Genomic DNA, 13,538 nt, shown 5'->3' with positions numbered 1-13,538 from the left:
AAAGAAATATTTTCCTTTCATTTTCCTATTTGTCATTATTTCGACATTATTTGGGGCTTCCCAGGTGGTACAGTTGGTAAAGAATCTGCTTGCCAATGCGGGATACATAAGGGATGTTAATTCAATCCCTATGTCAGAAAGATCCCCTGGAGAATCCACTCCAGTTTTCTTGCCTGGAAAATCCCATGGACAGAGGAGCCTGGTGGGCTACTGTCCACGGGGTTGCAAAGAGTAGGATATGACTGAGCATACACACACAGACATTATTTAATACCTAGATACTCATCTGACATTCATTTAAAAATGTGTTGCATTTGCACTTGGCTCAAAATAAGGTACTAATAAAAGAACCACTCTTCACTCAGGTATCATGCAGATACCTACACATCCCAAAATTCATTGATGGGGGTGATTTTCTGCATGTCTCAGGAAATAGTCAAAGAAACACAACATAAAGCAAATATTTACCCCCACAGGGGAGAATGAAGTTCAGTTTTATAAGGGACATTAACAAATTCCATGGTTTAAATTACAGATTAACAAAGGGTTCATGAGCTCAAATTAAGTTATTCTGTTTAAAATCAATCACCGAGACTGTCATTCTGCTTATTGCTTTGACTTCCTAACAGGTTTAAATGAGGACTTTATGTGCAAGTAAAGAACATCAAGAGATCTGCTCTTTTTCAGACCTGCGTGGGCTGGAGGGGCAAACGTTTAGGCTATTAATGTAATTAGAATGAGGAATGCATTTTTCCAGAAAAAAAAAATCTTCACCCAAAAAAAAAAAAATCTGCAATTAATCTATTATCTGGGGGAAAACAGTGAGGAATGAAAGGTGGGGTACATTTAGAAAGCACTAGATTCACTGATACCAGAGCCATTCTGGAGACGCCAGGCAGGAAATCTGGAATTCCTCTAACTCTTCAGTGGCAGGCACCAGATTTGGGGAGAAGGGTCCAGAAAGGCTGTTTTGTCTTCGCTAGCAAAATGTATTCAGATGTGGTTTTGCAGAAAAGCATTTTTCCTTTGTCACTCAACCTCATGTTGGGTCACCACTCCAGTGCTGAGCAGCTCCCTGATGGCCCTGTCATCGTATCGGAGGACCTCCTTCAGGATGTGCGTCGTGTGCTGCCCGAGAAGGGGAGGCGGCCTGGCCTCTGACATCTTGAACTTACTGTATCTCACAGCTGGGCCTGTCAGAGCGGGAGGAAAGCAGGAAGCCTGTTAATGACTAACCCTCGGAAATTCATTACCCAAGCAGCCTGGGGTGTTTGCAATGAATGCCAAGAATATCACTGCCCGTTACACCCTTGCAGATGGACCATCGTTTCGGAAAGAAATGTATTTGCACATGTGGCTTCCCTTGACTTTGCTTTAGACAACTGTGCAGTGGTCATCCACCATGCTGGGGGCTGCATGGATGTGCCTGGTGTGTGCCAGGCCCGTTGCAAAGACTTGCAGGGGTAAGTCACTCAGCTGAACTGACTTTCTGGGTCCCAGAGAACAGTGACACAGGTACATAGTGTCTCTCTGGAAATCTGACCCCAGGTGAAGGTAACCCAAGTGTTTACCACTCAGCATCCAGTGTAACGTTCCAAGATTTAGTTCGACAGACTGCAGATCAACTAGACCTCACCCAGAGTCTGGGTGAAGCATTTAGGTGGTAGAAGAGGTTACGGGTGCAAGCTTCTTTGTCAGAGAGACTTCTGTTTGGGTATCAGCTCTTTCACTTTCAAGAAGAGCTATCTTGGACAAATTATATAACTTCTCTGAGCTTCGTGTTCCACAACTAAACCGGGTATGATGTTTACCATACATTCTTGATGAAAGGGTTTACATGATGTAATGAACAGAAAGCACAAAGTAAGCATCCCCAAATCCACATAATGCACAAAACCTTCCAGCCACTATGATGACAAAAGCCACCCCATCACCTTGTCTGACAGTTGCAGTGCAGTGGGAAATGGATATGTACTCTCAGCTCTTTGCTGAGCACTGAGCCACCACAAACAGGATAACTAAAGCAAGGATTTCAACAACTGCTGGGAATGGATTTTATCATCCTCATTCATTTTTTTCCCCAAACTTTTTGGCTCCACCATGCAGCATGTGGGATCTTAGTTCCCTGACCAGGGATCGAACTCATGCCCTCTGCAGTGGGAGCTTAGAGACTTAACCACTGGACTACCAGGGAAGGCCTTCATCCTAACTCTTCACATAATGACACTAAAGTCCAAAATGCTAAGGTTTTGTTCAAGGTCATATACTTCACCAGTGGCTCAGCTGGTAAAGAACCAGCTTGCCAATACAGGAAATGCAAGAGATGGTGTTTGATCCCTGGGTCAAGAAGATCCCCTGGAGAAGGAAATGGCAACCTGCTCCAATATTCTTGCCTGGAAAATTCCATGGACAGAGGAGCCTCATGGACTACAGTTCATGACATCACAAAGAAGTGGACACAACTGATCACAGCATGCACACATGCACACATAACTAATAACTAAGAGCAACAAGATGCAAATCCTCATCCACCTGAACCATCTCACACTGAAGGCCATGTACTTTCCAGAACCTTAGCAGCCTCATCTTCTCACTCTTTCATGCACAGGCTTGATGGACACTGAGGAACATACTGTTTCAACAGATTTTACCTTTGCTGCCTCATTCAATAAATGATATTTATGTTGGCTGTCCTTTACATCTCACTTGATGAGCCTTCAGGAAAACAAATTAGAGAGTCACAGGAAGACTACAGAACAGTACGTTTCCATCTCATAAAGATTTTCCCAGTCTCCTCTGGATTTGGGAGCCCATAGGAAGAACAGATAAAACCCAAGTACATGTGGGTAACATAATGTCAGTCCATAAAGCAGAAATGTGCCTTAGGATCTAGGAGAATTCCATTCAGAAAAGATAATGGCGAGGAAGCCATTTGTTGATGGAGAGAGGACACAGACCTCCTAAAACTGTCAAGTGGCACATTTGGGTCACACATACCATCCACACCAGATAAACGGCAATTTCCAACTGATGTCCAAAGCTTTCCTTCTCTGAAGCTCAGGGAAATTCTTTTTTCTTTTTTTCTCCTCATCAGATCAGATCAGATCAGTTGCTCAGTCGTGTCCCAACTCTTTGCGACCCCATACCAGGCCTCCCTGTCCAACACCAACTCCCAGAGTTCACTGAGACTCATGTCCATTGAGTCAGTGATGCCATCCAGCCGTCTCATCCTCTGTCATCCCCTTCTCCTCCTGCCCTCAATCCCTCCCAGCATCAGAGTCTTTTCCAATGAGTCAACTCTTCGCATGAGGTGGCCAAAGTACTGGAGTTTCAGCTTGAGCATCATTCCTTCCAAAGAAATCCCAGGGCTGATCTCCTTCAGAATGGACTGGTTGGATCTCCGTGCAGTCCAAGGGACTCTCAAGAGTCTTCTCCAACACCACAGTTCAAAAGCATCAATTCTTCGGTGCTCAGCCTTCTTCACAGTCCAACTCTCACATCCATACATGACCACAGGAAAAACCATAGCCTTGACTAGACAAACCTTTGTTGGCAAAGTAATGTCTCTGCTTTTGAATATGCTATCTAGGTTGGTCATAACTTTCCTTCCAAGGAGTAAGCGTCTTTTAATTTCATGGCTGCAGTCACCATCTGCAGTGATTTTGGAGCCCAGAAAAATAAAGTCTGACACTGTTTCCACTGTTTCCCCATCTATTTCCCATGAAGTGATGGGACCGGATGCCATGATCTTCGTTTTCTGAATGTTGAGCTTTAAGCCAACTTTTTCACTCTCCACTTTCACTTTCATCAAGAGGCTTTTGAGTTCCTCTTCACTTTCTGCCATAAGGGTAGTGTCATCTGCGTATCTGAGGTTATTGATATTTCTCCCGGCAATCTTGATTCCAGCTTGTGTTTCTTCCAGTCCAGCGTTTCTCATGATGTACTCTGCATATAAGTTAAATAAACAGGGTGACAATATACAGCCTTGATGGACTCCTTTTCCTATTTGGAACCAATCTGTTGTTCCATGTCCAGTTCTAACTGTTCTTCCTGATCTGCATACAAATTTCTCAAGAGGCAGGTTACTTTCAAATGCTCCAGTGCATAACTGTTTTCTTTCATGGGTTGGTCCCTTTTCAAGAAAGAACCATACACATTGGGAGGTGGTGTCACCTATGCTTCTGAGAAAGCTGATAATCCAGTGTTTTAGGGATGTGTGCGATTTTGACATTAACAATAGTTTTCATCTAAAATTTGTCTTTCAAAAGGACTCTGCCAAAAAATACAGGCTGAAGTCAAAGTCACGTGGCTTTTTTCCTAACCAGGAGAAGGCAATGGCACCCCACTCCAGTACTCCTACCTGGAAAATCCCATGGGCGGAGGAGCCTGATAGGCTTCAGTCTATGGGGTCTCGAAGAGTTGGATACGACTGAGCGACTTCACTTTCACTTTTCACTTTCATGCATTGGAGAAGGAAATGGCAACCCACTCCAGTGTTCTTGCCTGGAGAATCCCAGGGACGGGGGAGCCTGGTGGGCTGCCGTCTATGGGGTCGCACAGAGTCGGACACGGCTGAAGCTACTTAGCAGCAGCAGCAGCAAATGACCTGAAGTAAAACAATCAACTGAGAAATAGTCATTTGACTCTTGAAGAATCTGGGATAAAGCAGGGTTACCATTTATCACTACTGCTCCCCGTGGCAGGAGCATTAGCAGTGGTAACTACCGTTTCCTAAGAACCTGGGCTGTGCTGGCCACTGTGCCAAAGGCCACACATCACTTCCTATAAACCCTCATGGCAATCCTGTATGGATACTGATGGAGATTTAAGGTAAAAGGGTTAAAGGTAGGATCCAGGTTAGGACATGAGAAAACTTGCCAAACATCACACAGCTAGGAAGTATCCATTTCCAAGTCCAGGTATGTTAGGTTCAGGAACTTGGACTTAGTTTTAAAAAAAAGAATTAATTGAGGTGACATTCACATAAGATCCACTATTTTCAAGTGAACTGTTCCATGACATTTGTAATGCTGTGCAACCACCACCTCTATCTAATTCCAAAATATTTCCATCGCTCCCACTAAAACCCTCATCCTTTAAGCAGTTTCTCTCAGTTCTCCCCTTTCCACATCCCCTGGCAACCTCTAACTTCTTTCTGTCTCTATGGATTATTCTGGATATTCCATATCAATGAAACCTATAATATGTGGCCTTTACTGTCTGCATCTTTCACTTATTATGTTTTTGAGACTCATCTACTTTGGAGTATTGTGCTATTGGCACCTAGAACTTGGATTTTTACCTCCCAGCAAGGATGCTATGAGGGAATTTTTCAGGTCCAGCCATAGGAAATGGCAGATCAACTTGTGTCCATTACTTGTGTCACTCCTATCCTTCCCTGGGAGCTTCCAGATCCACACTGAACACTATGCTGCCAGTTTAGGATGAAGGGCATGTAACACCTTGCACAAAAATATCTTAAAGAATTTAGGTTGGTGGGATGGTATTACTTGGTAATTTTTAGACTTGCTAGGATAAAGACACCTGGAGGATATGATATATTTGGAAAGCTTAGGCTTCTTTAAACAAATATATGTTACTAAGTAAGCCATATCGCAGTTGACGAAATTGTATATACTTTTCCATATGCCCCTTCAGAAACCAGGTATTTTGCATATGATTGATTTTAGAAAGATTCTGAAGCTGAGATTTGTCCATGTAATAATATCAAAGTGTGGTATAGTTACCTGAATTGTACTGGCAGTTTTCAAATTGCAATTTCTTAAAAATTCCTTAAACACAGTAGCACCCCTTTATCTGCGGAGGATACTTTCCAAGACCCCACTTGGATCCTTAAAACCACAGATGATGCTGAACCCTATGTATAGTGTTTTTTCTTATCCATATATCCCTATGACAAAGTTTATTTCATAAATGAAGCACAGTAAGTGAACCACTATAACTACTACTAACACAGAACATGACATGACAACAATATACTGTAATAAGGTCTCTTCCAAAATATCTTACTATGAATATTTGATGTCTTTTCCAACTTAACTAAGCATCTATGATGCACTGTGGTCTTAACTTTTGTGGACTGAAGTGTCACAGCAAAACTATTAAGAATTTCTTTTTCCTTCACAGTTTCACAGATAGAAGATTTGCTCTTACTATAGGTTTCAGCAGCCTCAGCACACAGTTAATTCTTCTTTCCTTAATAAGCTGAGAACTTTCACCTTCTCACTCAAAAGACGTCTTTACAACTTCTCTCTGGCATACCTACATGGCCAGCATCACTACTCTTGTGCTTTGGTGTCATTACAAGGTAAAAGAAGAGTCACTTTGACACTGACGGACAATCCATCTGATAAACTAGATGGCTACTAAGTGCCTAACGAATGAATACGCTGGACAAAGAGGCAATCCAAGAGACAGAGGGGATGACAGGAGATTTCATCACTCTTCTCAGAACAGCACACAACTGAAAATGTATAAATTATTTATTTCTAGAATTTTCTAATATTTTCAGACCATGGTTGACCACATGTAACTGAAACCTTGGAAAGTGAACCCATGGATAAGGGGGACGGGGGGCTGCTGTTTTGCTTGGCCATGTAGTTTATGAAAAAACAAAAATTTACAGCCCCTTAAAATATACATCTCTATGTGAAACAGGACAAATAAAGTGATATATTCAGATCCCAAAGAAAGCGAAATTTCCCTGAGTCAATTGAAATCTGTTCTTTCAACCCTGTGCAATGATCCTATATACCTGGGACATTCCTCAGTCTAGGCTCTGCACAAAATATATTCTTCAAATGTATTTGTTTCAAGAAGTAGAACATGTTTGACATAATTATTTATATCTAAGGTCCAGAAAGAATGAATAATCTGATTTTCTGTTTAAAAAAAAGATGAGCAGATAAGTCACATGTTCTTAAATTACTTTTTGGCAAAGCAACGTCTACATTCGCATATGCTTTCAAACACTTGAAAGCTGTGTGATCCTGAGAATTCTTAAAAGTTCCTGAGTCTCAGTCCATAGATTTCTAAAATGAGGTTGGCAATACCTATGCAGGATTGGTTTGAACATTTGGGGAATATAATGTGGGTAATACTCAACATCAGTAATAATCAGAGTATGGAGAGGATGAGATACAACTTTGTTTACAAAACTAGTGAATCTTATAGCTATCACAGTATATGTTTAAGAAGTCTGTGACCAGAGGGAGTGGAAAATGGTACAATCCTTCTGGATGGAAAATTTTCAACTTGATATCAAGAGTTTTAAGTATTCACATACTTGAATGGAGAAATCCTGCTTTAATAAAAAAATTTTTTCCTCTATGGATGTAATCAAGAACGTCGACAAATGTGATAGGCAAGGGTCTATACAAATTTCTAAATCTAATATTCAATACCCCTTTTTGTGTGGGATTTTGTATTTAAAAGAAAAGAAAGAAAGAAACTTTTTCATCTGTTCTTAGCTTCCAAAGTGTACCTTATTAGGAGCAGGTGTTTAGCAATCATTCTCTCATGTACTATCCTCATAGGTCTATCCCAAACTCCTTCCTTCCAGATAAAGAGGTCAAATAGTTGTAATATTGATAAAATTAGGAAAATATGCTCCAAACTTGGGCACGTGTGCATGCTAAGTCACTTCAGTAGTGTCTGACTCTGTGTGACCCTATGAACTTCAGCCTGCCAGGCTCCTCTGTCCATGGGATTCTCCAGGCAAGAATACTGGAGTAAGTAGGTTGCCATTTCCTTTTGCGCTGGTCAAATAAATTACAGTACATCTAAATGATGGTAAATGACCATAATTTCAAGTGGTGTATTTTGGGACTTTGAATATATATATTGCCTTCACTCTCCCCTGATAAACCACTGAAGTAAAGGTATAGAAGTTAAGCAAACAAACATAAAATTTTATATGAGTGAAAAGGATGGGAGGGAGCATCACTATTGTATGAGATATTTCAACAAATTTAAGAATGACACCAATGGGATCATGTCGATGGGCAAAGAGGTCAAGAAAGCTGAAGCACAGGATATTCTACAAGGACACTGACAGGAAGTGGATGCCAACTGGTCCATTTCACCTTCCCAAGAGTCTTTTTAGACTCTTTAAATTTTTTTTAATTTATTTATTTTTTTAAATTTTTGACCACACTATAGGCAGCTGTGGGATCTTAGTTCCTCAATCAGGGACCAAACCGAAACTCTTGGCAGTGAAAGCGCCAAGTCTTAACCACTTGACAGCCATCGAATTTCCAAGCCTCTTTTCTTAAAAATCAATGGTTAACAGAGAGACAGATCTTAGAATAGAAGTAGGAAAAAAGCTGAAAGATCAAATGTTGCAATATATACTGCTCTCACTAATTTCTACTAAAAACTAGAAGAAGGTAAAGTTCGCTTTCAAATTTCTAAATGGGAATGATGTTAAACCTAGAATTGTGTGTGTGTGCATGCTAAGCTACTTCAGTTATGTCTACCTCTTTGCGAACTGTAGCCCGCCAGGCTCCTCTGCCAATGAGATTCTCCAGGAGAGAATACTGGAGTGGGTTGCCATGCCCTCCTCCAGGGGATCTTCCTGACCCAGGGATTAAACCAGTGTCTCTTAGTCTCCTGGATTGGCAGGCGGGTTCTCTACCATGAGAGCCACTTGGGAAGCCCCAAACCTAGAATTGTATACCTAGTCAAATGGTTAATCAAATATGAAGGTATTTTCAAACTGCCAAAGATTAAGTTTACTATCTATGTTTCTTCTTCTTCTTCTTTTTAAATATTTATTTTATTTATCTATTTGGCTGTGCTGAGTCTTACTTGCAGCACATGGGCTTAGTTGTTCCGTGGCATGTTGCCCTTAGTTTCCAGACCAGAGATTGAACCCACATCCCCTGCATTGGAAGGCAAAGTTTTAACCACTGGATCACCAGGGAAGTCCCAAAGCTGAGCTATTAATATTAAAACAAAAGCTATTAACATTAAAAGAAAGAAGACTCCAGGCAGTGAGAACAGGCTTGATGTCTAAGAACTGAAAAAAGTTGCAGTGTGGTTAGAATATTATCTGGTAATTTCTAGATGAAATTGGAAAAAGAGGCACAGGGATTTACAGGCTATGGTAGTAAAGTGAATCTTATTCTGAGTTCACTGGGAAGCCACTGGGGCTTTAAGCAGAGCAGTGACAAGACTTCAGTATTCCCGTAGCTGGGCAGAGAAAGCACTAAAATGAGCTTGGAGGCTGTTCTGGGGATATTGGAGGAGATGGCGGTGGCCTACACTAGGGTGGTGCCTACAGAATTTGAAAAAAGTGAATGTATTTGAGAGCTTTTCTCCTGATAGAATGAGAGGGCTTGCTGATGAAGTGCAAGACCCAAGGTAGCTGGGGAGGGAGAAAGATCAAAGGAAAACTTCTGTTTCTGAATTGAATAACTGGTGGGCCATTTACCTGATGAGAAAGGCTGAATGGATTCATGGACAAAGCTGGTTAGAAGCAGAAGTCAAATTCATTTTTTCATTCCTTCCCACCACCCCCCCCCCTTTTTTTTTTGGCTGCCCACTGAGGCATGTGTGATCTTAGTTCCCTGAGCAGGGATTGAACCTGCACCTGCTGCATTGGAAGGCAGAGTCTTAACCACTGGACCAGGCAGCCAGGGAAGTCTCAGAAGTCAAATTTGTTTTTGAAAATGCTGTTTGAGATGCCAATGAGATATCCAAGGAGAGAAGCCTTTAGCTATACAAGTCCATTTCCTACTCCAGGGGAATCTTCCTGACCAGGGATAGAACCTGCTTTGCCTGCATCTCCTGCATTACAGGAGGGTTCTTTACTCACTTAGCCAGGAGGGAAGTGCATTGAAAATGCTGTTTGAGATGCCAATGAGGTATCCAAGGAGAGAAGCCTTTAGCTATGCAAGTCTGGAATTCAGGGAATAATTTGGGCCAGGATATGTAAATTTAGAGGTCATTTCCTTCTAAGTGTCTTCATTTCAAAGCAATATATTTCCAAGGCAGTTGTATTCATTCCAACCTCTCTGATGCTGAGAGTTTCAATCAGTTGTTTAGGCAGGCTTTTCTACTATCTAAGTTCTATATCAAAAATCTATTGCATCAAAATGTTTTATGTCCAAAGGAAACAAATAAAATGAATGAAAAATTAACCTGTATAGTTCATAAGTTTGGAGATAAATGCATTTCTTGCAATGAGGAATTCTTGGCCTTAAACAGTCACATCTCCATTGACCTGAGAGTAGGAATTAGGGCAGTTGTACTTTTAAAAGAAATGTGGACTCTGTGCCCCACAGAAAGAGGCAGAGAATGAAATGCAGAGCTCTCTGAGACTGGGTCAAAGCCATGTAGGGATTAATGAAGGTGTGGATGTTTTTCCTCTGCATTTATAAAGGCAATCAAACTGAAAAAATGCTCAGGAAAAATGCACACTGCAGCAGTCTCCAGAACATCAGTGGTACCAAACCTGGAACCCCAAGTGCTGTCCTTGTGAGGAGCCTACTTACTCTAATAATTGGAGGTCAAAGCCCTTACCAGGAAGGGGACTGGATGGCACAGCTTATGGGTTAGACCCACCTCTCCATGAGGACTGTGTGTGAACCGCCCTTGGTCCTCATGGACAGTATATCTGATTCTAGGAAAGTGACAATGCCTTTGACCTCAACTTCTGCCCCTTCCTGGGAGGCTGAACCGATAAACCAGCCAGAGGCTGAGAAAATGCAGAGTTAGAAGAGGAGGAATCTGCCCCAGGTTCTAGTCATACATGATGACATCTGACATCCACAGCCTCTACTCAGTGAGAACTTTCTGTATGCCAGGCCTGGGGCTATATTTGTTATCTACATGGTATCCTCACAATAACCTTAGATAGGGTTTTTTGGTTGTGTTTTTTTTTTTTTTTTTGCATTTATTACTGCCTTTTATCCTTATATCACAGAAAAGGCACATGGAGCTCAGAGAGGTTATGAAATGTGTAAAGGGCACACAGCAGACACACTTACAGCTGTGCTGACTTCATAATCATTGTTTTCGAGGAGTGACACAGTAGGGAGGTTAAGAGTGAGGCTAGGGAGCCAGAGGGTCTAGGTTGACATCCTTGTTCTGTCATGAACTGAGTTAGTCTCCTTGGGTAATTCATCATCTGTGCCTCAATGCTTCTCTGTGAAATGGGGGTGATAATGGTCCCTACCATCTACAGTTGTGAGGATTTTAAAGCTTCTTAGAACAGGATCAGGCACACAGTAAGCCCTCAGCACACACCACCTGCTGCTGTTACCTCTCCTTCTATGCTGCAGTGCTGACCTCAGCACCCCAGATTCCTCAGCTAGGGGCCTTGTCTCCAGTTCATTTCAGTCCCAAATGTCCCAGGACATGAACAGGTGAACTTCATTTCAGATTCATGACAGCAAGCTGGGGACAAAAGTTTTAACTTCTAAAACTCTTTAACAATCAAGGATAAGATTATTTAAAGGAAAAGGGAGGAACTCTTTTTTTTTTTTAAAAAAAAAAGTTCTATTCTTCATTTTAATTAAGGAGAGTTTTGTTTTCAAATACTAATTCTTTTTGTAATTTTTATTTTATATTGGAGTATAGTTGATTAACAATGTTATGTTAGGTTCAGGTGTACAACAAAGTGAATTAGTCACACATGTACACGTAGCTATTCTTTTTCAAATTCATTTCCCATTTAGGTTATTATAGAACACTGAGCAGAGTTCCCTGTGCTATACGGAAGGAAACTTTTTTTAAGCACATGGGACATAATAAGCACTTTTCAAATAAATAGGTAGGGAGACAAATATGTTTTCCTTTTCCTACAGATAGCAAAAGGGAGGCTAAGGGAGTCTGAACGATTACCAAGTCACCAGATAAGTACATACTCACTATATCCGACAGCATCATAATGTACACCAGAAACTAACTTTTTACTAGATATGTTAAAAGGAACTTTGGAAACATGAGACTTATTTACTTACTCAACAAACACTTCCTATTGCCAAACACTGTCATATGTGCTTTGCACATTTGATTCATTCAGTCCTTAGGATACGGTCAGAAGGTCATGGTCCCCATTTGTAAAATGGGGAAAACCGAGCGACACAGCAGGGAAGTCACTGAGCTAAATGGGTCGCAGAGCTAAAAGGAGCCAGGATTTAAAGCCAGAGAGACTTGCTCCAAATTCTGAACCTTTGCCAACGGGCCATGCTGTTTCCCAGTAAAAAGAAAAAAGCAAAAAAGAGAATTATCTAAGTTGAAAAATAAACTCACGGGTCTTGGAGTGGAACATGCCAAGGACAGTTTCAGATTTCATCTTCTGACAGTCTATGCCCTCTGTCTTTCTAGATCACAGTGCTATCAGATTTCTTATGCAATATGCACTCCTTACTACCTCATCTTTTCACACGAATTTGTCATAGACCGCCTATTTCCTTGTAGGAGGTCCTGGAAACATAGCCCCATGAATATATTCTGATTCCTCATGTTTCTGAGCCAGGCAGTGCTCTCCAAATCTTTCTTCCCTACCCGGCCAGAAAGGAATGAAGCCTTCACTGTGTTCTCTGCGGAAAGTTATCTGGTTGAAGGCACAGGGAAGGCCCAGTTCCTGGTGTGCCAGAAAATTCCTCCAGCTAGCCCTGTGTCGTGTTTTCCATCTGTGGTTTGAGGCCCTTCAGTAATAAGACCCTGACTATTTCATCTCATCTCCTCTTAGAAACCATCCACGACTCTGAGGCTAAAAACGGAATCTACCCATTCCATGCAAACATCACAAGCTACTTTAACTACACACAGCATTCGAGCTACATTTCTACAATCCAGACCAACTTAATAATGTAAACAGTTGCAGGAAACAGAGGTAGCCAAAAACATGTGGGAAACCATAATGAATATTCAAGTAATGGGAACATAATATCACATCATCATGAGGGAAGGGACTTCAACATTCCTTTTTTTTTTTTTTTCCAGAACTCAATGCACCTCACATCTCCATGATGTATTTCTAAAGCAATGAAACAACATATTGCTCAACTTCACAGCAAACTGGCCAAGGATCAACACTAAGGGTTAAATTCATTAACAAAGCTGGCCAGTCCAATCATGATGGAAGCAAGAATGAATACAATTAAAACTAAATGTGTAGGTCTTTTCATCTGCTGTGCTTTTTAAATGTCTGATATGGGTGTCAACTTTTTTAAAAAATCAAGAATACTTAAAAGCAAACATCTGTTTTATAATATATGAAATGCTATATCAAAAGTTTTTATTTTGACTTCTTTGGCCCATTGCTAAGATACATGCTGTAGATATCATTTAATCTTCAAGGCTTACTAGTGCAATAAGAAGCCAAATTTCATTTTTCTGAAAATAATGATAGCTCCAGTACCAAGTTATTTCACAATTTCCCCTCCACTGCTTGAACTCATCATCATAACAATAACAATATTTTTTATATGGCGCCTCTCAGCATAGCATCCAAGGCGCCAAATGGAACCATACAGTTAGAACACATTAAACCCATTAGATGTGAG

The 13,538-nt window shown here is 41.1% G+C and overlaps 1 protein-coding gene across 20 annotated transcripts in view; it reads right to left on the bottom strand.

The window, feature by feature from the left end:
• Window positions 1-463: 463 nt before the first annotated feature.
• The window catches only part of SUGCT (succinyl-CoA:glutarate-CoA transferase), a 784,651-nt gene continuing 771,576 nt past the window's right edge, over window positions 464-13,538 (bottom strand). For all 20 annotated transcript variants that reach the window (XR_015162296.1, XR_015162293.1, XR_015162297.1 and 17 more), the window contains one exon: window positions 464-1,193. Coding sequence is in view for 16 of the 20 variants with exons in the window: in XM_086395998.1 (XP_086252124.1) it covers window positions 1,030-1,193 (164 nt within the window). In the remaining 4 variants the exon portion in view is untranslated. The remainder of the gene's footprint in view (window positions 1,194-13,538) is intronic.

Source organism: Bos grunniens, chromosome 4 (assembly GCF_055505025.1).
Source record: "Bos grunniens cultivar Pamir isolate PY7600 chromosome 4, Bosgru_T2T1.0, whole genome shotgun sequence".
In the NCBI taxonomy this organism is placed as follows: domain Eukaryota; kingdom Metazoa; phylum Chordata; class Mammalia; order Artiodactyla; family Bovidae; genus Bos; species Bos grunniens.
This window is presented reverse-complemented; position numbering and strand designations above follow the sequence as displayed.